Genomic DNA, 22589 nt, shown 5'->3' with positions numbered 1-22589 from the left:
TTTACACATGCCAAATATCACATCTAATTTTTTATCTGAAATAAACAATAAAAAAGGTAATATGGTGATCTGATTAAAGGTTGCAAGTCCTAAGTACCCAGTTTTCTAAGATCAATTAGAAAAAGAAAAAATATCAATCAAGTATTCTAAGCATTTTGTATACCCGTAAAACATAAGGTCTTTCTAAAAATTAAGAGTATTCCAATCAAACACATATAAACTACCAACGAATGAAAAGCATTAGAAATCCTTAAAAAATCTGAACACTTTAAGCAACCCAGAGGTATATGTGAATTTCTTATAAAAGTGAAAAATATGGAAAACAAAAAAAATTTTGACCCTATCATGTTAACTCTTAGTGTACAGGATGAGATTTACAGTAACAGTCAGTTAAAATGAACACTGAGATTGCTTTACGTAAGTAAATGGTGATCCTCAAATGACATTAAATAGTTGCTTTGACTTTTGGGGGTTTGGATTTGTAATAAATATGTAATAAATATCTGTAGTACTTTGAACATGTTCAGTGCTATCTTTCTCCATTTGAAAGTCTTTCTCCAGAGTCATAATGTCTTAGAGGCATGCCAGAGGGTGGGGAGTTGGGACTTTGCAGCAAGTCCACTAACAAAGCAATCTTATTATCTATGTGCTCCTGGAGTTTATATATTCGCTGATCAATGTAGTCCGTAAGTTTCTTTTCCATCAGTTCCATATTTTTAGAAAGAATCTTTTCCAAGTAGGAACAAATGGATTGCTCTTCCATTCTAAAAGTAAATTTAAAAAATAATAATGTAACAATTTTCCCTAATATTATAACAAAAACAACCAAACTATAGTACGATAAAGCAGCCAACACACATTGCTGAAATTTGTCTCCACAACTATACTGTCTCCATACAACACATTTCCAGCTTCTAAAATACACACTCAACAGGTGACCACAATCCTGAATGCCCAAAGCATTCTTACCTCTTCAATTCTTTAAACATTTAAGCATACAATTGAAATGAGAATATAAAAATGATGATGGAATTTCTACCCTCAAAGAATGGCTCTTTAGAAAGGGTCCTTTTGATTTTGAGCTCCAAATCTAAAGTAATCTTGCAAGATTTTTTTAAGGTTTTCCAAGTACTTCCCCAAGTAACTGTACAATGTAAATAGTTTTTTTCTTTTTTAATCCACACAACTTTATTAAATTACTGGAAGCTTCTATGAACAACTGTGTACAGGCTTTTGTGCGGACAGATGTTTTCATTTCTCTGGGATGAATGCCCAGGAGCACAACTGTACATTTAGTTATTAGAAACTGCCAAAATATTTTTTAGGGTGGCTGTACCATTTTAAAACCTCACAGGATTTAAAATGAGATCCAGTTTCTCCACATCCTCATCAGTATTTGCTGTCGTTACCACTTTTAAACTTTTTATTTTAGCCATTTAAATAACTGTATAGTGGTATATTGTGGTTTTAATATGCGTTTCCTTAATAGCCATGAGGTCAGTCACACATCTTTTCTTTTGTTTTGTTTTTTCTTTTTTGCGGTACGCGGGCCTCTCACTGTTGTGGCCTCTCCCGTTGCGGAGCACAGGCTCCGGACGCGCAGGCTCAGCGGCCATGGCTCACGGGCCCAGCCGCTCCACGGCATGTGGGATCTCCCCGGACCGAGTCACGAACCCGTGTCCCCTGCATCGGCAGGCAGACTCTCAACCACTGCGCCACCAGGGAAGCCCAGTCACACATCTTTTCATTTGCTTATTTGCTTTTTGTACATCCTCTCTGATAAAATGTCTCTTTATGTCTTCTGCCCATGTTCTAATTGGATTTTTTTAACGTTCAGTTTTGACAGTTCTTTCTATATTTTAGATACGTCATTTGTTGGATACGTAATTTGCCAGTATTTTTCCCCACTTTGTAATTTGTATTTTATTCCTCTTAACAGAGTCGTTCACAGGGCAAAAGTATTACATTTTCATGGCATCCAATATATATAATTTTCTATTACCTTGCTTTTGGTGTTATATCTAAGAAGTCTTGTCTTAGGTCCCCAAAGATTGTCCCCTATGTATTATTAGAAAAGTTTTATAGCTTTATGTTTTACATTTAAGTCTATGATCCATTTTTTTTTTTTTTTGTGGTACGCGGGCCTCTCACTGTCGTGGCCTCTCCCGCTGCGGAGCACAGGCTCCGGATGCGCAGGCTCAGCGGCCATGGCTCAGCTCATGGGCCCAGCCACTCTGTGGCATGTAGGATCTTCCCGGACCGGGGCACAAACCCGTGTCCCCTGCATCGGCAGGCAGACTCTCAACCACTGCGCCACCAGGGAAGCCCTACGATCCACTTTGAGTTAATTTTTGTATAAGGTATGAGGTTTGGGTCATGGTTCACTTTTTACCCTTTGGATATCGAATTGCTCCAGCACCATGTGTTAAAAAGACTATTCTTCCTTTATTGAATTGCTGTTGCACCTCTGTCAAAAATCAGTTGAGCATATTCGTGTGGGTCTATTTCTCTTCATTTAATCTAATTATTTATTTTATTTTTGGCTGAGTTGGGTCTTCATTGCTCCACGCGGGCTTTCTCTAATTGCGGTGAGCGGGGGCTACTCTTTGTTGCAGTGCGTGGGCTTCTCATTGCAATGGCTTTTCTTGTTGCAGAGCACGGACTCTAGGCACGTGGGCTTCAGTAGTTGTGGCACACAGGCTCAGTAGTTGTGGCTTGCAGGCTATAGAGCACAGGCTCAGTAGTTGTGGTGCATGGGCTTAGTTGCTCCATGGCATGTGGGATAGTCCTGGACCAGGGCTTGAATCCGTGTCCCCTGCATCGGCAGGAAGATTCTTAACCACTGCACCACCAGGGAAGTCCATGTGTGGGTCTATTTCTGGGCTCTCTATTACGTTCCACTGACCTATGTGTCTGTCCCTCTGCCGTCACTACATCATCTTGAATACTTTCACTACATAAGACTCAACACTGGGAAGAGTGATTCCTCCCACTTCATTCGTCTTTTTTTTTTTAATAAATTTATTTTATTTTATTTATTTACTTTTGGCTGCGTTGGGTCTTCGTTGCTGCACGTAGGCTTCTCTCTGGTTGTGGCGAGTGGGGGCTACTCTTCGTCGCAGTGCGCAGGCTTCTCGTTGCAGTGGCTTCTCTTGTTGCGGAGCACGGGCTCTAGGTGCATGGGCTTCAGTAGTTGCGGCACAGAGGCTTCAGTAGTTGCGGCACACAGGCTTCAGTAGTTGCGGCACACGGGCTTCAGTAGTTGTGGCACATGGGCTTCAGTAGTTGCGGCACACAGGCTTCAGTAGTTGCAGCACACGGGCTTAGCTGCTCCGCGGCATGTGGGATTTTCCCGGACCAGGGCTCAAGCCCGTGTCCCCTGCATTGGTAGGCGGATTCTTAACCACTTTGCTACCAGGGAAGCCCTCATTCTTCTTTTTCAAAGTTGTTTTAGCTATTCTACCTCTTTTGCTTTTCATATAATTTTTAAAATAATCCTGTCTATGTCTACAAAGTATTGTGATGGAACTTCAGTATGCATTACATTAAGTCTCCATATCAATGGGGAGAACTGACAACTTTACTATGTATGAAATTGAATTTGTAATTTAAAAGTTCCCAGGAAAGAAATATCCACGCCCAGCTGGTTTCCTTAGAGACTTCTACCAAAAAGTAGTAGTTAAGCTAATACTAATTTTACACAATCTCTTCTAACATGAAACTCATTTTATGACGCCAGTATTACGCTCATAGAAAGCCAGGCAAAGACAGTACAGGAAAAATACAGACCAGTATCTTTAATGAATTAGATGCAAGAATACTCAAGAAAATATTAGCCAATCAGATCCAGCATTGTGTAAGGAAGAATTACAGCCCACAACTAAGTGGGATTTATTCTAGGTATACAAAGCAGGTTCAGTTTTTGAAATTAATGTAATTCACCATATGAAAGACTACAGAAGAAAATTCATGATCATATGAATGGCCATAGGAAAAATATTTGACAAAATCCTATACCCATCTATGATGAAAGAAACTCTCAGGTAACTAGGAACCAAGGAACACTAAGCCTCACAGTCCCTGAGCAATCTGACTTCTTTTCACCTTTTACAGTCTTTGTATGTTTGCTGTATTATGTCCAGGGATTTTATTGGTAAAGTGGGGGATATAAGAGAAATGCGGACATTCCATCTCAGCTGGACCCAGAAGCAGTTTTTAAATATTTAGGTTTTTTTCATTTGGGTTTTATTGTTTGTTTGTTTTGTTTTGCCATATCACAAGTTAACACTGATGTAGACTATCAACTATTAAAGACTATTGTTATCCTTCCTTGTCCTGCCCAAGTAAGAACCACTTTTTTTTCAATAACTTATTAAACTCCTCAAATTTCAATGCTATTAGAGACATTAAAATTTCAACCAATACAACTCCCTCATTTTACATGGGAAAAAAGTCTAAACTGAAAGATTTAAACACTAAGGCAAAAGAGTTAAGCTCGAACTATGATTAGAGTCCTGAATTCAAATGTAGTGTGAAATTTGCACACATTGCATCTATATAAAGGATGGGGAACATACTAAACACTTAGCCACCCCTCAATCAAAGCAGGACTGGAAAAAATTGGAATTATGAGACCGGGGATAAGGGCCTGAACACTAGAAATAATTCAGAGCTGAAAAATGTTTGGATGACTCCGAAATTAGCCTAGGTCACACACGATCTACAGAGGAAATCTGTTACAATGGCTCCCTTCACACAATCAGGCAAAAAATGTACATATCATGGTCACCACAGCTCCTCTCCATTCATGCAGACAACTCTCTACTCTGACCCTAGCTGCTGCTTGTACCCCTTCCATCAGATGCCTGAGAAGTGCTCGGCACCTCCAGTTTTACCCACTTCTTTCAAAGCAATCCATCCTACTCTGCTGAGTATTTCTTTCCTATAGTGTGTTAATGGAGAAATGTAAAAGCCCCTAAAATCCTCTCTGGAAACATTTTCAGGCAGTAGTTATTGAAACAAACCTGTTTTCCTCCACCTGCCTCCCCCTCCCGCCCTCAATCTAAACCACACTTGTCTTAAATACTCACGTGACACCAACAGTGCCTTCGCCGGGCTTACTGATGCTTTCCTGCCACTTGGTGTTGGGTCCCACATGGAGACGGTTCACTTGACTACACAGAGTCTGCAGAACAGGCAGCAACTCAGAGTTGGATACATGAGAGTTGTCACTTGCTTTCTTTGGTAACAAAGAAGATACTGCATTCTTAAGATCATTCTCAGGAAGAGAATGGTTTTGTGGCACAATTTTACACTCTTGGAGGCTTGTCACATTTCCTCCACCAGCTGGCTGCGTACTTTTATCAATGTAAGCTTTTAAGTCTTCAGCCACGTTTCCAGATGTCAATCCAGTCCTGGAAGGGAAAGGCGTGGGGGATGACTTGTTGAAGGCCCCTGAAGCAGATGATGATTGCAGTCCGATCATGTGCTTGAATCCAGTGCTTCCCAAAACTGACTGAAGCTGCTCTCTGATGGGAATACAATTCTAAGCAAGGTAAATAAGAAAATGTTATTAACATGAATGATAATGGAGTAACTCAGAGTCACGCAACGTGCCTTCTTTCATTTGATCCCCAGAACTTTCACATGGAGTAGGCTATAGGTACTATCCCAATATTAAGTTAGGAAACCAAGACTAAAGTTAACTTGGCCAAGGTAACACAACTGGTCAGTGGCAGAAGCAGGACTGGAACCCAGGCCACCGAACTCCAGAGTCAGGACTTCTAATCGTTTCACTAGTTTTGCTAAGGAAAATATTCAAATAAATACAAGCATACTTAGTAAAATTGCATGGGCATATTTTAATGTTTCCACTACAAAGGCCTCCTTAATATATAGTAATAAAATGTAGTATTCTCAGCTGAGTCACAGTAATTGATAACTTTCATAGAATTAAAAATCATCTGCCCATCGTCACATATGGTAAGCCAACCTAAGGATATGCAACTTATTTTCATTGGAAGATAGACCAGATAGTTACATATTTAAAGTATGATGTTATATGAGTACTTCCATGACATTTTCAATGACTAAAACGAGCTACCTTTTGGCTAAGGCTGCCTTAATAATCTGTAGAGTAATGATTATGTTTTGTGGCCTCAACTCAACCGGCTCTGCTATAGGATGTCCCAAGAAGACTCAGCTCACCTTTGAGAGCAGGTCACACTGTCTCCTATGCAGGGCCATGCTCTTGCTATGCTCTTCAACTTTTCCACAAGAGAAAAGCAAAACTACCTCTAGCCTATCTAACTGTTAAGTTATACACCTCCATCCTAAATTCTAAACACAGAGCTCTACTAGGGATTCTTATAGGGGATATCATCTCATACTTACTGTTGCTCAGTATCTAGTGAGAGAGACTGAGAAAATTCCACAAGATTAGGTGAAGACCCTCAGTCCGTATATTTTCTGGATATTCTAAAAAATGATTCCTGGATTAAGCCAGCCCCAAACTCATTCATTCAACAAATATTTACCAGAAATCTGCTCTGTGTTAGGTACTATCTCAGTCACTGGTAATAAGCCAGTGAACAAAACAAATGAAAATTGCCGATCTGTGGACACTACAATCTAGGGAGCAGGGAGAGACAAACAACAAAGAAAAAAAGAAAGAAAGACAATACATCCTGTGAATAGAGGTGGTGATAAATACTTTAGAGAAAATATAGCAGGACAGGGGAATGACGGGAGCAGGGACGTTGGTAGGGTGGGAACAACAAAGGCCCCACGGAACTTCTACTGAACTGCCTGATGGAGAAACTCTCTTTATAAAGAAATCTTACCTTCTTCTATTGAATGCTAGTTTTGAAAAAATCTTAAATTATTCCTAAAAATGAGGATTATATACAAGTATATTTACAAAATTTAAAAAATTACACAACTCTCCTTAGGTGAAAAGGAGCTTTACTCAGTCATAAAGGAAAAACTCAATTATTTTTGGTAGTGGCAAAATTCTGGTACTGCAAAAAAACTTTTTGACAAAAAATGGAAAATTCTACAGAACAGCAATCACATAAATAGTGGGATCAATGTCAAAATTGTACACGAAAATTAATTTGGAAGAAATTTTAATTAAAAAATCCAAATGCAATTAAGACATATGCTATATGAGTTTTTCTATTCTGATATACAGTAATATTTTATTATAATAAATTCACTGATTATAAAAATTAGTCATATTTTTCTCAGATAAAAGCTCTTATGCTGATTATTTTTCACTTTGAATTAAATGTTAAGAAATTCACAGGTTAATCTATATGGCAGTGCAGTAAATGACCCAACCTTAGTTGCTGATGACTATTCTTCTGCTTCTTTTGTTTGACTTTATTCAATTCTTAATTTTCTTAAGCTGTCGTATGTTGTCTTGCAAGGCACCTCAAACCCTTTTAAAAGTAGGCAGAAGAATATGTATAAAACAATTCATATGTACTTACTGTTTAGGGTCCGTGTCATATTTTATGTGAAAAAAAAAATTACAGAGCCGCCTAAAAAAACATGAAAGCATTTATGTAGAATTGTGTCCACATACTTGTACATGTGTATACTTAATTTCATATATGTACACATATACCCCCGGATTTTTGAAAAACTGTTTATCTCTGAACACCTTGTAGGATTTCTCAAGACACTGTCTTTAACTTTTTTAATTATAAAGAATTTGAACAAGTATCACCTTGAAAATGCAAGAAAAAAGATCTTTTTACTTTTTTAAGACGAAAAAGGTAAACAGTGAAATCCTTGAATAACTGAATATATTTTGAGAAAGTCGGGCACAGCTTTCCCTCAGATAACATTAAATGACAACTATATGCCAGGCACTTTGATTCAGAATTCCTACTCAATTATTCTAAATGGCTAAAGCAAAAACAAATGAAAGTCAGCACATGTGAACTTCAAATACAAGGAAATAAGAAATCACTTTAAGAAACTTTCCAGGAAACAAGGAACCACAAGGCAAAGGTGAAGCAGGGAGTCTAGAAAGCTGCTCCCCAGGTCCTTTCTTTCCTCATCAGGACAGGCCCTGCCCCAATTAACATATGAAGGTTCCAAACAGTGTGGGTTTACACCCCCTCCATAGAAGGAGAGGTTCTGATCATAAAACATCCCTACTTTATACTCAACAGATAGTTACAGAGCTCATATGACACTTTCCAGGAAGACGTTCCATGGATTCCTTGTTAGTGGACAAAAGCAATCCTAGAGAACCAGGTATATACTGTGAGAATCATTCATAAATATAGCCTCCCCACAAGAAAGAAGACTTTTATTAGCATGTTTAAAAGATGACTCAACAGGATCACCTTCTTTCTTCCCCAGGGGGTTTCCCAAATGTCCCCATAGATAATGATTTAGCACGTGTGTTGAGCGGTTACAACACACGTGCTGTTGGTTGAAGGACTTGTGTTTCTACATGATAGAAAATGCGACAAGGACACACACCAAGCTTGGGAATAGGATGAGAGTTGGGAGAGCACTCTTACAATATACCTTATGTACTTGTGAATGGATGGAAATTCATAGCAAAGAAAATGTATTATTTTGGGAATTAAACAAAAAACCCTAAAAAACATGGGCAAAAAACCCCACAAACTACTATTCATGTCATTTCTTTTCCAAAGTCAAGGTTTGAAAACATAAAAATCAGTCCATGATCTGATTTTACTTAATTCATTAACCCTCTCTAATGTTTCCAAAATTTTCCACACACAAAAAATTTCTTCTGTTTTTAAATGTTTAATCTCTATGTCCACTGGATCCTTCCCCTCAAACATCTGTTCTTAAAATATGTTATGCATAAGACTCATCTGGCATTGCCTGTATAAGATAGGTGAGTCCTGGATCACAACCTCAGTGTTCCAGGTCACTGGTGAGGGCCAGAATTCTGCACTTTATAAACATTCCAAGGGATTCTGATACCGGCAGGTTCCTTATCTCTATCATTCTTGAAACAACCCACTTTACCCCGGCTACCTCCACATTCGGACTACCCATTTACTATCTAATCCCTCAAAATGTGGTTTCCATCTCATCACTATTCAAACTGACCCCCTGAAGATCTCCAAGGAGTATTTAGTTGATAATCCAAAGGGCATATATATTATATAAAATTTACTCGGAGCCATAAACTAGACAGACAGGTCCTCTTTGCACAAAGCTTATATCTTAATGAGATACACAGAACAACATATAAACAAAAACAGGCAAGAAAGCGCTGATGAAAATATATGATACAGATTTGGAGGAAAAGGCTAATATTTTAATCAGGTTGGTTAGGGAAGGTGTCATTCAAGATGGAACGTTTACGATGAGGTTGAAATAACAAGAAAAAGGCAGACTTGCTAAGACCAGGAAGGATTCTGGCCAAAGAGAACAGTTAAGAGGGCAAAGGTCCTGAGGTGGGAGCACGTCTGGATGTTTGTGGAATACCCACATCAGAATGTCTAGAGCAAGGCATCTAAGGAGATGCAGCAGAAGATGAGGCTGAGGAGGTAACGAGGACCCAGATCTCAGATGAGAGCGTAAGGAACATGGATTAGTTCTGAGTGTCAAGGGAAGCAGTCAGGGGGCTTGACACAGGGGACGTCGAGTCTGATGAGGTCATGCTGGCTGCACTGTGGAGAGGGAGCGTGGTGCAGGAGGACCAGCTAGGGGCCTCCTGAGGTATGGAGGTGCGATACTAGTGCCAGAGCAAGGAGAGTATGGACGCTGTTCATTTTACAGCTCTCCTCGCCATGCTTTCCAAGATCATCAGCAACTCTCCTGCTCTCCTATGTCTGCCTGTTGGTCCAACGATACTCGTCCCAAATTAATATTGGCAAATCTCACAAAAGTTATGCAAGTTTTTAAACTCATATTATTGGTTTTAAACTTTCATCCTATGATCTTACCAGTATTATCGTTTAGATTGTAAACACAAAGAAATTTATCCTCAAAACGAGGAAGTGATGCCAAATAACACAGAACTAAGAGCTTTGAATTCAGGTCTCCTGACATCAGATCTCTTGCGACTCTTAAGCACTGCTGTGTCCTGCTCTTCTGGTTCCTTTTTCCTCTCCCCGTATTCTTAGCAAACGCACCTACTCTCCCAGGGTCTTCCTTCCTGACTCCGGTCTCTCCCCTCACCCCCTTCCCCAGCATCTACTAGGCATGCTCCTCCCAAACCTCCCTCCACTCCACAGCCCCACCTGTGTTTCCAAAGCCTCACATCATCATCCCAGGGCATGTGTTATTCACATCTAAAACTCAACACTCTCAAATTAAACTCCTTTCCCCCAAGTCGCTTCCCCCCTTGGGTTCCATGTATATTATGGTATCACCATTTTCAAAACTTTAGTTTCACGTCTGATTCTGTTTTTCTCCCACAGAACCCGTATTAAGTTAGTTGTCACGTCCCAATGGCCCCACTGTTGCAGCATCTCGCAATCCAGCATCAGGTTACTCCTTCCGAGCTCAGGCTCTCATTAACTCTCCTGCGGATGATGGAAATAACAGAGCTGCTTTCCTTCTTGTAGCCTCACTTTCTGTTGACGCATCTTTGCTACTGACTCATCTTACACATAATAGCGGATTAAATTTATTAAAACAGAGCTAAAAAACACCCACAAACTCTATAACATCATTCAAAGTCCTCTGAGATCCAGCCCCAGAGTCTACCTGAAACTTCCCGTCACTTCTTCACTCCAGAGAAATGAGCTTCTCTTCATTTCCTGGCTACATCCTATTCCTCTAGCACTGAAGATTTAATGCATACTGTTCTCTGTCTCTCAAGTTGCATCCCTCCACGTTTCCTTGCCTAATCCCACCCTCTTCCTCCTTAAAAGCCTACATGAAACGCTACTTCCAGTAATAAGCCTCTCGTAGCATCCCTCATCATTCCCCACTTAGATGCCCTGACTCCCCTAACAAGACTACAAATAAAGATCCTTAAAGACAGGCTGATCTTTGAATCTTCGAAAGTTAACCAAAACAGTGTCTTATACTTCGAGAAGGAGCTTAATAAATGCTTGCTGAATGAATGAGCAAGAGAATTCACGGAGAACTGTGAAGTCTGTACCAAAAACATTTTTTTTGCAAGATGCTATTTTTACGTAAGTCAGTAAAGGTAACAGTCAAATCAATAATAAAAGTTGAGGGACTTCCCTAGTGGTGCAGTGGTTAAGAATCCGCCTGCCGATGCCAGGGACACAGGTTCGAGCCCTGGTCCAGGAAGATCCCACACGCCACAGAGCAACTAAGCCCGTGCGCCACAACCACTGAGCCTACACTCTACAGCCCACAAACCACAACTACTGAGCCCGCATGCCACAACTACTGAAGTCCCCATGCCTAGAGCCCGCACTCCACAACAAGAGAGGCCACCACAATGAGAGGCCGAGCAGCGCAATGAAGAGTGGCCTGTGCTCGCTGCAACTAGAGAAAGCCCACGCACAGCAATGAAGACCCAACACAGCCAAAAGTAATTAATTAATTAATTAATTAATTAACTTATTTTAAAAAATACAAAATTTAAAAACTAAAAAAAAAAAAGAATTCCGAACCAAAATAAATTGTTAAAAATAATAGAAGTTGAAAGGAAAAAAATTTATGTCACCACATGTCTTTGTAAGAATCCATTATTGAAAGAATTTTAATGGTATTTGGAAAGAAAGCCATTTCTACTCACCTGCTGTTGGAATCTAACCATATTCATCAGTTGCTGAGCTCCAGGTGATAACTTTGACCCCAAGGACTCCATGATGGTTTGGACCCTCTCCAGGTCTATCCTTGATCCTAGAGCAGGACAGCCTGCTGAAGAATTTGCCGAAACTGGCCTCATGTGTACCACAACTTTACTGATGAACACACACTGCTTTTCACCAAAGGAGAGCAACTAATATAAAACAAAAGTTCAGGAAAATTAATAATGATAATAAAAACAATCATTATTTAAGGTCACTTCTTGTTAATACTGCAGTAAGACTGAAGCATTCAAGAATCTGAAAATTAACTTCAAGTACATTTTTAAGTTTTCTCTAGTCATAGTCAGAAAAAGGCTAAAAAGTACTACATGAATTTAAAAAGTCTTACTGCAACTAAAAAATTAAGTGTAAATAACGTTTTACTTAATAATTTAAGGAATTGGGCTTCCCTGGTGGCGCAGTGGTTGGGAGTCTGCCTGCCGATGCAGGGGATGAGGGTTCGTGCCCCGGTCCGGGAGGATCCCGCGTGCCGCGGAGCAGCTGGGCCCGTGAGCCGTGGCCGCTGGGCCTGCGCGTCCGGAGCCTGTGCTCCGCGGCGGGAGAGGCCGCAGCAGTGAGGGGCCCATGTACCGCAAAAAAAAAAAAAAATTATAATAATAATAATTTAAGGAATTAAGGATAAACTACACCAATCTGAAACCTTAACATACTGAAACTTGCTATAATATTATTTAATACAAAATAAGACTCTCTAGAAACCCATGCAAAGTGTTTGCTGAAATACTAAATATAAGTCAGTATTTTAGAATTTAAAATGAATTCTAAAGGAATTCTAAGAGAATGTCCAGATGACTTAATAGAGCGCAATGGTTTACATATAGAAAAGATGAGTTCACGATGATTTTCTAACTTGTGAAAAGAGTAAATAAAGGTCAAGCTTTGACCCTAGCTCTTCTGGCTTCTATCCCAGTAGCTTTTCCAATGCTTTATGCTTCTTCACGTTGTCCATGCTTCTAAACCAAAAGACATTTCATGTGTGGTGTAGGACAACAAAGCAGCAAAGTGGAAGGAAAACAGCATTTAGAATCAGACAGACCTGAGTTCGGTGATGGCTCTGCCTGGGTGACCATGGGCAAAGGCCAAACTTGAGTCAGGAGTAAAATGAGTTCACACGGTTGTTATGAGGATTATGTGTTAAAATTTCCAGTATATATCATCGAGTAAGTGCTGAAACATATGCATCAGTAACTATCACTTTTAACTTACACATACTATTGGCCCAGAAGAAGCCTTCATACAAACCCAAGGATTTCCCTAAATGAAACACTCTTTCACTCCCTGGTACTTCCACAGCACAGTTTCAAACACCATTCACCTTCAGAGACACAACAAACCCATATATCACACAAAGACACAGGCGAACACAGACCCATGATCTAAAAACTCAGTGTGGCACCAAAGATGTGACTGTCATCAACAAGTAAGTAAATACCTCATGAAATGTAAACACCCACATTCCAACCGCCATATTATCCCTGTTCTGCTTTTTAACCCCCAAGCCCTTCTCACTAGAGAATGTAGTACCTATTTTACACACTGAGTCAACCTATTATCTGTCTTGCCCACTATAATATTAGCAATGTGAGGCCTTCATTCCAATTTATTTCATAACTGCCAATTCCTAAATGCCAAGTACAGTATCTGGCATCAATAGGCACTCCAACATTTGTTGGATGAATGAATCACCTTATTTAAATGACTTTAGAAGCTATTAGTATATACACCTAAAACAACATCTTGGGATAAGCAGTTCTGTGCTCTTCTGTAAGTAATAATCAGCATAGAATTTTAGAGATAAAAATAATTAATCCAAGATTTATTTTCCTTAGTTCCCTAATATTACCCATGAAGTAGGTCCAAACAGGTGAAGAAACTTGCCCAAGGTTATTCTGCTAGTCAGCAAAAGAGCTCACTTAATAGTCAGGGCTTATGATTTCCAGCTCCGTACCCGTTCCCTAGATCTGATGACATCAGGAAAGTTCACCTTAACAATATTTTTATGCTGAAGACAGCAGTCCAAATCCCTTTAACTTCGTGGTGCCCCTGTCCGAAACTTCTCTAACTATATTCTATCTTTCTCCATATTTTGGGACCAAAACTGCTTGTGATTTTTTTTGGCACCTAAGTTTTATATAAAGATAAAAAATCTTTTAAACTTAAGTATTATTGTAAATAAACTATACCTCAATTTAAAAAAATTTCTTTCATCACAGTTTTTCAAGGCTTAAAAGTAAAATACCACTGTATTATCAATAGTACATGTAATGACATTGCTGTAAATAATAAATGTTCAAATTTTGAAAGAGGCGGACAATTATTTAGGAAAGAATTTCTTTTTACATGTTTACTAAGTATTTCTGAACTAAAACCACGGACCAAGTTGGACTAACTACATTACCAAATCTACAGATAATAAGTATATATAGTAGAAAAACAACTATAGTTTTCAAATTAGTTAAAATTTAGGAATGACTTACCTTTATTTTACAAGCATGTGTGGAAGACTCCAATTTTAGATATTTTTTGTACAAAATAATCTTTTCATGTTCACTAAAAATAAAAAAGATTTAATTTATAAAAAATTTTACACATTATCACTTTTAACAGTTACATTTAAAAATAAAGGTTTCCAGGACAATATTTAAATCCTTGGATTCAGTTTTTCTGGTGAGGCATAAACAGCTGGGACTTCCTACTGAAGTGCACTGACTACAAAGAAAACATCTGCCACTTATCTAATTTAAAAAATTAGATATCAAATGTACACTTATATAGCACAGAGCACACTGTAAAGCTCAATAACATACCCGTTATGTCCAACATGCACGGTATATAAAACACTTCATATTTTGATTCGTATTAAGGAGAGATTAGGTCAGAATCTTTGTAAGAAATCAGAAAAAAAAATCAAGAAGTATAAAAATGGGTTAAGTATGCTGGTACGGCACAGTGTCGGGCTCACGCACTATGTGTAAAGAGTTTCCTACAGGAAAATGTTCAAAGTTCCAGACTGATAGACAACTTAATTTTTGGAAAACTGATCGCTGTGAGTTAAAGAAAACAGACAAGAAACACTTACCAGAACTTCATCTGATCATAGTCTTCCACTAACTAGCTATGATCTTTTACCAACTACTCTCTCTTCCACTAGCTCTCAATTTCCACGTTTATAAAAACAACTAGGCTGATCTAGACTGTCTTTAAGATCCCTAAAGGTCTAAACTTGTATGTTTTTATCTTCTCTCCCCTAGTATCTGGCACCAATGTCAGAGAATCGATAAACATCACAAAAGCTCAAGAAAATAAAACACTACTTAGAAGAACACTTCCACACGCACACGTCACAAACCTGTTATCCAGAACATTACAAACATTCTTGCCCCTACTGGTTCCACAGTACTCCTCTCCCGAGTATACTTCCATATTTCTGGCTGAACTTAAAATGCCAATAGAAACGATTTCTTCACCTCCAGGAGGGTCACATCTCAGGTAAAGGAAGCAGGGGTTTTCATCTTGGCTGTTCACGTTCCTTTTCAAAATCACCAGATGCTGGCTGAAAAGAAAATGAAGAATATTATACAGTCCTCTGAACACTGTCATTAACCCACTTAATGGGCCACAGGGGTTGACATGTTATCCTACTCATTTACATTTGCATTTGGAGACCAAGCGCCTTGCAAAACACTGACGAAATGCTCAATACAGAATTCCTAAGGAAATGATGCTTTAGACATGAGGGCTCTCCACTCTCTTTTCCCTTGACTTCTGTAATACATTCTAAGCGACTTCCTATAATTGCCTGTCCCGTTAATGAAATATATGTACTGGGCAGCTAATGTAAATTAAAAAACAGTTCAGAAGTGGGGGTGGGGCGGGGTGCAGAATGGAATAAAGGACCAAAGTGTGCCATTTTCAGAACTAAGCTGATGAAGATTTTCGACATCTGGATTTTTTTTTAATGCCTATTTTGGTCGACAGGAGGTTTTTGTTTCGGGAAAGGCGGTTCTGATCCCGACAGGGGGCCTCAGGAGCCGACGTGACGGGCACAAGGCGGAAGGGGGTGAAACGCCGAGTCTTCAGGTCACCTGCCCCCTGTCCCCTGCGCCCGACGCTCACGCCGGAGTCGCCTCCTCTTTCCCGCGGGCCCGCCCCCACCCTCTCGCCAACCGGGACCTGCCCCCTCGCCCTCGCCGCCCGCACAGACCCGTCACCGGCTCGGCTCCGGGCCCAGACCCTCTCCCCTCACGGCCCCCGCCTCCTCTCTCGGCTCCCCCAGGAGCGTGGCTGGCACCGAGCACAACCCCAGTCCCCGCCGGCCCGGCGCACCCGGTGGCAGGCGGCGCCAGCAGCTCCTCCCAGTCGGCGTCCTGGGCGCCGAGATCAGATCGGGTGACATGGAGACTCTGGGCCAGGGCTCCACACGCGGCATCCCAGGAAGAGGCCAGCGGCGGGCGGCGGGTCAGTGGCGGATGTACGGTCTCGGTCTCCATCTGGCCACCTACGCGCCAGGCCAGCTCCGGAACCTCTCTTACAGCTCTTTAATTTCCGCCAGACTGAGGGACTGTAAACGGAGAGCGACTTCCGCCTCGTCCGGCTGCAAACCCCAGAGCCGCAGCTTCTCGCCGGGGTGGGGAGAGACCAACTGCCGTAAACGCGCGTGCACACCCCGGCCGGTTTGGGCGGAGGGTTCAAAATCTGCGGCCGGGGAGAGCTGGTGTCCGGCGCATGCGCACTGACAACTTGGTCCAGCTGCTGGGCTGTGCGCAGGCGCGGTGCGGTGCGCGTGGGAACCCAGAGGTGGTTTGACGTTGGCCCCGGAGATGTCGTGTGGATGGTTGGACTTACTCTCCTACACGGTTAGGACAGTACGTCGTGAGGTAGGTGTGATGTCGTGGCTCTCGAGACCTGAAGGACCTCGTCCCGACCCTTGCTGTGTCGCGGACGCCAAGCCTTTCCGCGGACTGCGGTGGGGTGCGGGGGGCTGGGGACGCGGCGGCCGGGCAATGGAGTCGCCTTTTCAGAAAGTCCTCAGCCCGCTCCGCACACGCGCTCTCTCCTCCGAGGGTGTCAGGTGGGTGCCGGTCGTTCGGCTTTAGCTGAGGAGGAGGTTGGGACGCTGTCGCCCTTGGTGTGGGGCCGGGGCGGGTGGCGTGTGAGGAAGGTCTGTGGCCCTGGCGCTTTCGCCCTGTCAGGTGGCCTGGGCCGTCCTCGTGTCCCCCGGGCCGGGTGGAAGGTGGAGAAAGGCCTGGGCCCGAAGCGGGGTGGGGTCTGCTTTCCCGGCTCGGGAAGAGCGAGCAGGACGGCGGCCTCGGGTCTGCGGTGGAGCAGGATGCGAGCTGGACCTGAAAGACCCTGAAGCTTTGGGTCCAGGGAAGTGGGAGCGGGTGGCTCTTTCCAGATACTGCCGGGATAGGAAGGTAGATGGTCCCTCCTCACCACCACTGTCTGTCTGTGCAGATGAGTTTTCCACCTTTTCAAAGAAAAAAGGGAGTTAGAATATAGAAAAGTGGAATGTCAGAGTTCCAAAGGCCTTGAGTGTAAAGGGCCTAATTTGCAAAGGTGTTTTAATACTGCCGACGCATTCTCGGTTGTCTACATCAGTATTTTCGTCTTATAGTTCCTGCTTCCTATATATTAACTTGAATTCACAGGACCATCTCTGGACAGCCCAAAGAAAATAGGCTTTTCTTCAGAAACACCCATCTCCACTTTAAGGAGCCAGGTCAATACTATCACCTGGACTCTGACTTTCTTGAGTAAGAGGCTGAATGACCGAGAGTCGGGAAACTAGACTCCCACTGTCTCCCCCTTTTTTTCTGCACAGCCAGTAAATCACCAAATCTTGGTTTTCTTAGAGGAAACCTGTTCTTTCTTCATCTCCGCTTCTGTTTTCAAGCACTAGCTTTCATTTGAACAGTTCCGGGAGCTTCTTTACTGTCATTGGCCTTCGTTCTCAACCACTTCCACTCCATCCTCTGCACTGCCCTCTCCCTCCTTCTGGTGCTTGCTACCCCCGCCCGCCTCCCTGCCCTCCCATCTCCCCCACCTTTGCGCAGGCTTTTCCCTCTGGAATGCCTGTTCTTTTGGAACAGGGAAAATCCTGTTCATCGTTCAAAATGAAGCAGATCTCCACTCTGCTACAGAATTAAACTCATTCCTCTGTACTACTCTTATACTCGTAATTTATGTCAAAGAAATACCCAAAGTGGACAGTAAAAGCAGATTTTATTCAGAACTATATAATAGGGGAAAAGACCTTAGTGTAGGACCAGGCTCAATTCTGAATACAGCATGGACAAGTGAGAATTTAAAGCCAAGGAGCAGGGTAGGGGGGTCAGTGGATAGAAAATTACTAATGAGAAACCTCAAGGGTCAAGATGATTGTGCCTGAACCTACCTAACAGAATCCTTGCTGGTGAGAGGCCAGGGTTATTAGACATCACCCAGGGGATGATGGAAGATGAGGAACCTGATTAACTATCAAGAGTGGTCCGATATGGAGGATGGGGGATTTGGAATTAAAATAAGTTGACTAAATTGACTTAGCAGTGTTCTTGCTGAAACTAGATTTTACAAGGAAATGCCCAGATGAGCCTAGGAGAAGGTTCAGGAGCCTGAATAAAGTTCGGCCAAGCAAGAATCTTTGTCAGGTACTATGATTCTCTTATGGTTTCAGACTTTATCAGTTTACATATTTGTGTTCCCTACTATGTAGGCTTGCTGAGATTAGTAATTATTTTACGCCTGGTAAAGGTGTTGAGTACAGGTTTGTTGTATGGAATTGGTAGATTGGTGAGAGTTGGCTGGCAGCTTTATCACAAAATAAGAGATGCAGAAAAAGGCAAAAATAGTAAATTCAAGCTTATGCTTTTTTCTTCACAGCCAGGGTGGTGGTGGTTCAGAACTGACCTCACTCTTAATATGATAAATTGCTCTCATCATGAATTGCAACTGATTTTTTGGCCCTATTTTTCCCCTTGAAATAAATCATAAAATATATGTTGGAAACTTAGCACCAATATCACTAGGATGTACTATGCAATTCTTTCACTCACTTATTTTAAAGTTTATTACAGCTTAATGTGCAAGAACTCAATATGCTCTTTAGAGGCATATTTCCAATCTGTTTTCAGAATATGAACCAATGCATATTTGAAAGGTACATTTTAGAAAGAAGTGACTTGTGGTATTAATTTTCTTGGGCCCATTCATTTAGTAATATGACAGTTGAGGTGTGGACCATCTTAATTTTAAGTAGAATGAGTTCTTACTGTATTTGCCCTGCCTTTTACCCAGGAGTATACTTCCCAGCAAGGTGGTTACAGGAACTTAACTTTCCTCCCAGCTGGTACCACTTGAGTTGTACCTCTCCTCCTCCCTTCCTGTTCTTTCTGGCCCTGTGGTTGCCTGGAGTTCCTTCTCACCCTGCCCCGATGCTGGACCTGCAGTTAAGTTAGAAGTGGGAAAGAAAGAGTAACCTTCCTACCCCTTTTTCCCCAACTTCATTGATAGCTGCTCGCCACCGCCACGTCATTTATAACCTCTGTTTTGGTTAGTCCAACATTGCTGGACTGTATACAGTTTTCAGTACAGCCTGGCTTCAGCCTTTCTGAAGACGTGTAGAAATTATGGGGAAGCTCTTGATGTGTAGCTGAATCTGCCTACATCCATGATTATCACCCGTGTGACACCTTCTTATCCTAAAGCTGTTTATATAGTAAAGGGTTAACTTGTTAAGCACGGGATGTTCAAAACTTGCCCACATTCCAAAGAAAGACCTGGTTCCTCACTAACTCCTGTCTTATCCTCTAAGCTGCTGGAATATCTGCTTAATAAAATTGTCTTTTTAACTATGGGCCTCAGCCCCACCAGCTAGGTTATGCTAACAGCGTGGTGTGTGGTGAGGGCTATACTCTTCATTTTTTTTATATAAATTTATTTACTTATTTTTGGCTGCTTTAGGTCTTTGTTGCTGGGCACGGGCTTTCTCTAGTTGTGGCGAGTGGGAGCTACTCTTCGTTGTGGCATGTGGGCTTCTCATTGCGGTGGCTTCTCGTTGCGAAGCATGGGCTCTAGGGCACATGGGCTTCAGTAGTTGTGGCACGTGGGCTCAGTAGTTGTGGCGCATGGGCTTAGTTGCTCCGCAGCATGTGGCAACTTCCCGTACCTAGGCTTGAACCTGTGTCCCCTGCATGGGCAGGTGGATTCTTAGCCACTGCGCCATCAGGGAAGCCTATACTCTTTTAGTTTGGCCTCTGAAGAAGGTAAAGACTAAGAAACTAATGTCAGCACATTGGTGCTCCATGCCTACCTGATTGACCCCCAATAGAAACCTTGAACACCAAGACTCAGGTGAGCTTCCTTGGTTGGCACATGCTGTCACACGTCATTGCTGGATGCTGTACCTGGTTTCTCTTGGACTCTGCTCCATGTGCCTTTGCTTTGCTAATTTTAGTCTGTATCCTTTCCTGTTTAAGAATCTGTTATAAGGCACAAACAGTAACAAGACGTGAAGAATTGCGCATTCTTCCATTAGTAACAGCAGTTAATTGTAAGTGGGGAAAGTAGTAGAGTTTTATTAGGAGACAGTGTGTACAGCTTTAAAAAAGAACCCTGCACTACTGTTACATGCTTTTCTTGCTTCGCTGTCTCTGCCCACTGTCACTACCCTAGAGTCTTAGTAAAGAGAAGAATTAAAATTGGGGAAAAGATTTCTTTAAAGATACAAATATAGGTATTGGGGGTAAGGTAGGTAGTAATCACATAACCATGTTTTACTGCTAACCGTACATGCCTTATAACAGATTCTTAAATGCTCTGGGTTTCAGAACCTCTTTATACCCTTAAACTGTTGAAAACTGCAAAGATCTTTTGTTTAAGTGGGTTTTATCTTCTACATTAAAAAAAATTAACAACCTTATTCTGCTTGGATCTACAGCAACGTACACTAATGTGAACGAATCCAGAAAAGAGTCGCTTGAAAAGTAACCAGCATGAATAACATGGTATCATCTATGGAAAAATCCACTCCAGCTTCAGAATACCTGGCTTAAAAAGAACTTTCATAATGGACCCATTTCATGGGATTGTTTTATCCTGCATTCTTGGGGTCTTAGACTGCTTACCTAGAGTTTTAATCTATGTGAACTAACTCTTCTTTTGGTAAGTTAAGAATGAAACAAAATAGTATCCAAGCTAAATCAACTATTGGATGTGTTTTATTATTATTATTTATTTTGTGTGTGTGTGGTACGCGGGCCTCTCACTGTTGTGGCCTCTCCCATTGCAGAGCACAGGCTCCGGACGCGCAGGCTCAGCGGCCATGGCTCACGGACCCAGCCGCTCCGCGGCATGTGGGATCTTCCCGGACCGGGGCACGAACCCGTGTCCCCTGCATCGGCAGGCGGACTCTCAACCACTGTGCCACCAGGGAAGCCCTGGATGTGTTTTATTATTTTTTGTTATGTTTTTGTGACACTTGTACATTGTGAAGAAGTAACTGAGCAAAAATTCTACATAGTATGGTCACAACTCGTTTTGAATATTGTGTGTTTTTTATAAAAATTACCTGTCTTTATGTATAATTGTAGAATTTTGAGGTATGTTTATTAAAGTCCTTCCAGGGATATGTTGTACTATTAGATTGCAGGTTAAGGGGAAGCTATAGAATCCTTTTTACCAGTTTTACCTTTGAGAGTTGTGCTTTTATATACAACGTAATGTGAACAGCCAATGTAAATTTTTAAAATTTGTAGTTATGTTTGTCTCTGTGCTGTGCACATTTTATTTTTCTCACTTTCTCTCCTCAAATAAATTATGAGCTTTTTTTAACACCAGACGATGTCTTTATTTATGTGTGAATCCCCAGCATTTAAGGCAGTATTTGGTACACAAATATCAAGTGAACAGTGAATGGTTAACTTTTGCAGTGTTAAAATACGAGGCTCATTTATTAGGCTTTCGAGGGGGTTGATTGTTTTAAACATCTTTATAATAATTTTAAACATATGACACCATGATGGAAGTAAGGAAACAGTGAAAATCTCTGTTGGAAATCTCTAGGAATTGCTTTCTTCTGAGAAAATTGTTTTGGAAGCTTAAGAAACCAAGGAATTGACATGTTTCATCTGTGAGCCAGAGGTTGGTAGCATTCAGATTCTTCTTAGCAGAACTGCTTCTTGTACCTTTGATCTTTCCTCAGACACTTTGGTGGTTCTTAGCGTTAGTGAGATTGATGAGTATTCTGGGTCTAAGTACCCACTTTCAGCATATTAGGTCATTTACTTTGCTTTCATCCTAACAATACCAGGAGCAAAGTGGTCTTTGGGAAATCAGAAAAACACTAGATACTGTAAAATTAGTTCAAGATTTGGTAACATTTGAGTATCTGGCTCACACTTTAGGCTATCTTTCTTTGTGAGGTTTTTTTAAAGATGCTAAGAAGGAAGATAAGACTGGTGACATGATTCAACTGGAAATGACATTGATGGTGATTATAGAAAAGGAGCGAATAAGCTTATAATTTTTACTTTGGCATAAACTTTAGAGGAGGAGTTGTTGAAATGGGTATGAGCAATACCTCATTGGAGAGTAAAGTAAGGAAGTTCATTTTCATGGACCTATAAGTGGGTGGCAGCCAAGGAGACCAGCATTTACTAAGTGTCTACTAGGCCACAAAGTATACACGTAATAGTTAATCTTCTCAGCAACTACAAGTGAGATTTTGGAGAGGTTGTGAATAATGCCATGCTATCAGAGTCATTTTGAGGTTAAGGTAAAGCAGCTCAAGGT

At 41.4% G+C, this 22589-nt stretch overlaps 1 protein-coding gene across 1 annotated transcript; it reads right to left on the bottom strand.

The window, feature by feature from the left end:
* Positions 1-529: 529 nt before the first annotated feature.
* Positions 530-16288, bottom strand: CUNH10orf88 (chromosome unknown C10orf88 homolog). Its single transcript, XM_007451114.1, has 6 exons — positions 16125-16288; positions 15148-15351; positions 14276-14348; positions 11723-11929; positions 5091-5545; positions 530-764 (listed from the first exon to the last, which is right to left on the bottom strand). The coding sequence occupies exons 1-6, from the start codon at positions 16286-16288 to the stop codon at positions 530-532; spliced, it is 1338 nt and encodes a 445-aa protein (XP_007451176.1).
* Positions 16289-22589: the final 6301 nt, after the last annotated feature.

The sequence above is a fragment of the Lipotes vexillifer genome, unplaced genomic scaffold, assembly GCF_000442215.2.
Source record: "Lipotes vexillifer unplaced genomic scaffold, Lipotes_vexillifer_v1.1 scaffold1842, whole genome shotgun sequence".
Taxonomy (NCBI): Eukaryota; Metazoa; Chordata; class Mammalia; order Artiodactyla; family Lipotidae; genus Lipotes; species Lipotes vexillifer.
The sequence above is the reverse complement of the archived record's forward strand: the minus strand, read 5'-3'. Positions and strand labels throughout refer to the sequence as shown.

What these genes read in the sequence shown, in the direction of transcription:
- CUNH10orf88 (XM_007451114.1), bottom strand. Translation starts at nt 16,288, where the DNA reads ATGGAGACCGAGACCGTACATCCGCCACTGACCCGCCGCCCGCCGCTG. An exon ending in CTGGCGCCGCCTGCCACCGG is followed by an intron (nt 15,352 to 16,124) that starts GTGCGCCGGGCC and finishes TTTTCTTTTCAG; the next exon opens with CCAGCATCTGGTGATTTTGA. An exon ending in TGTAATGTTCTGGATAACAG is followed by an intron (nt 14,349 to 15,147) that starts GTTTGTGACGTG and finishes TTTTATTTTTAG; the next exon opens with TGAACATGAAAAGATTATTT.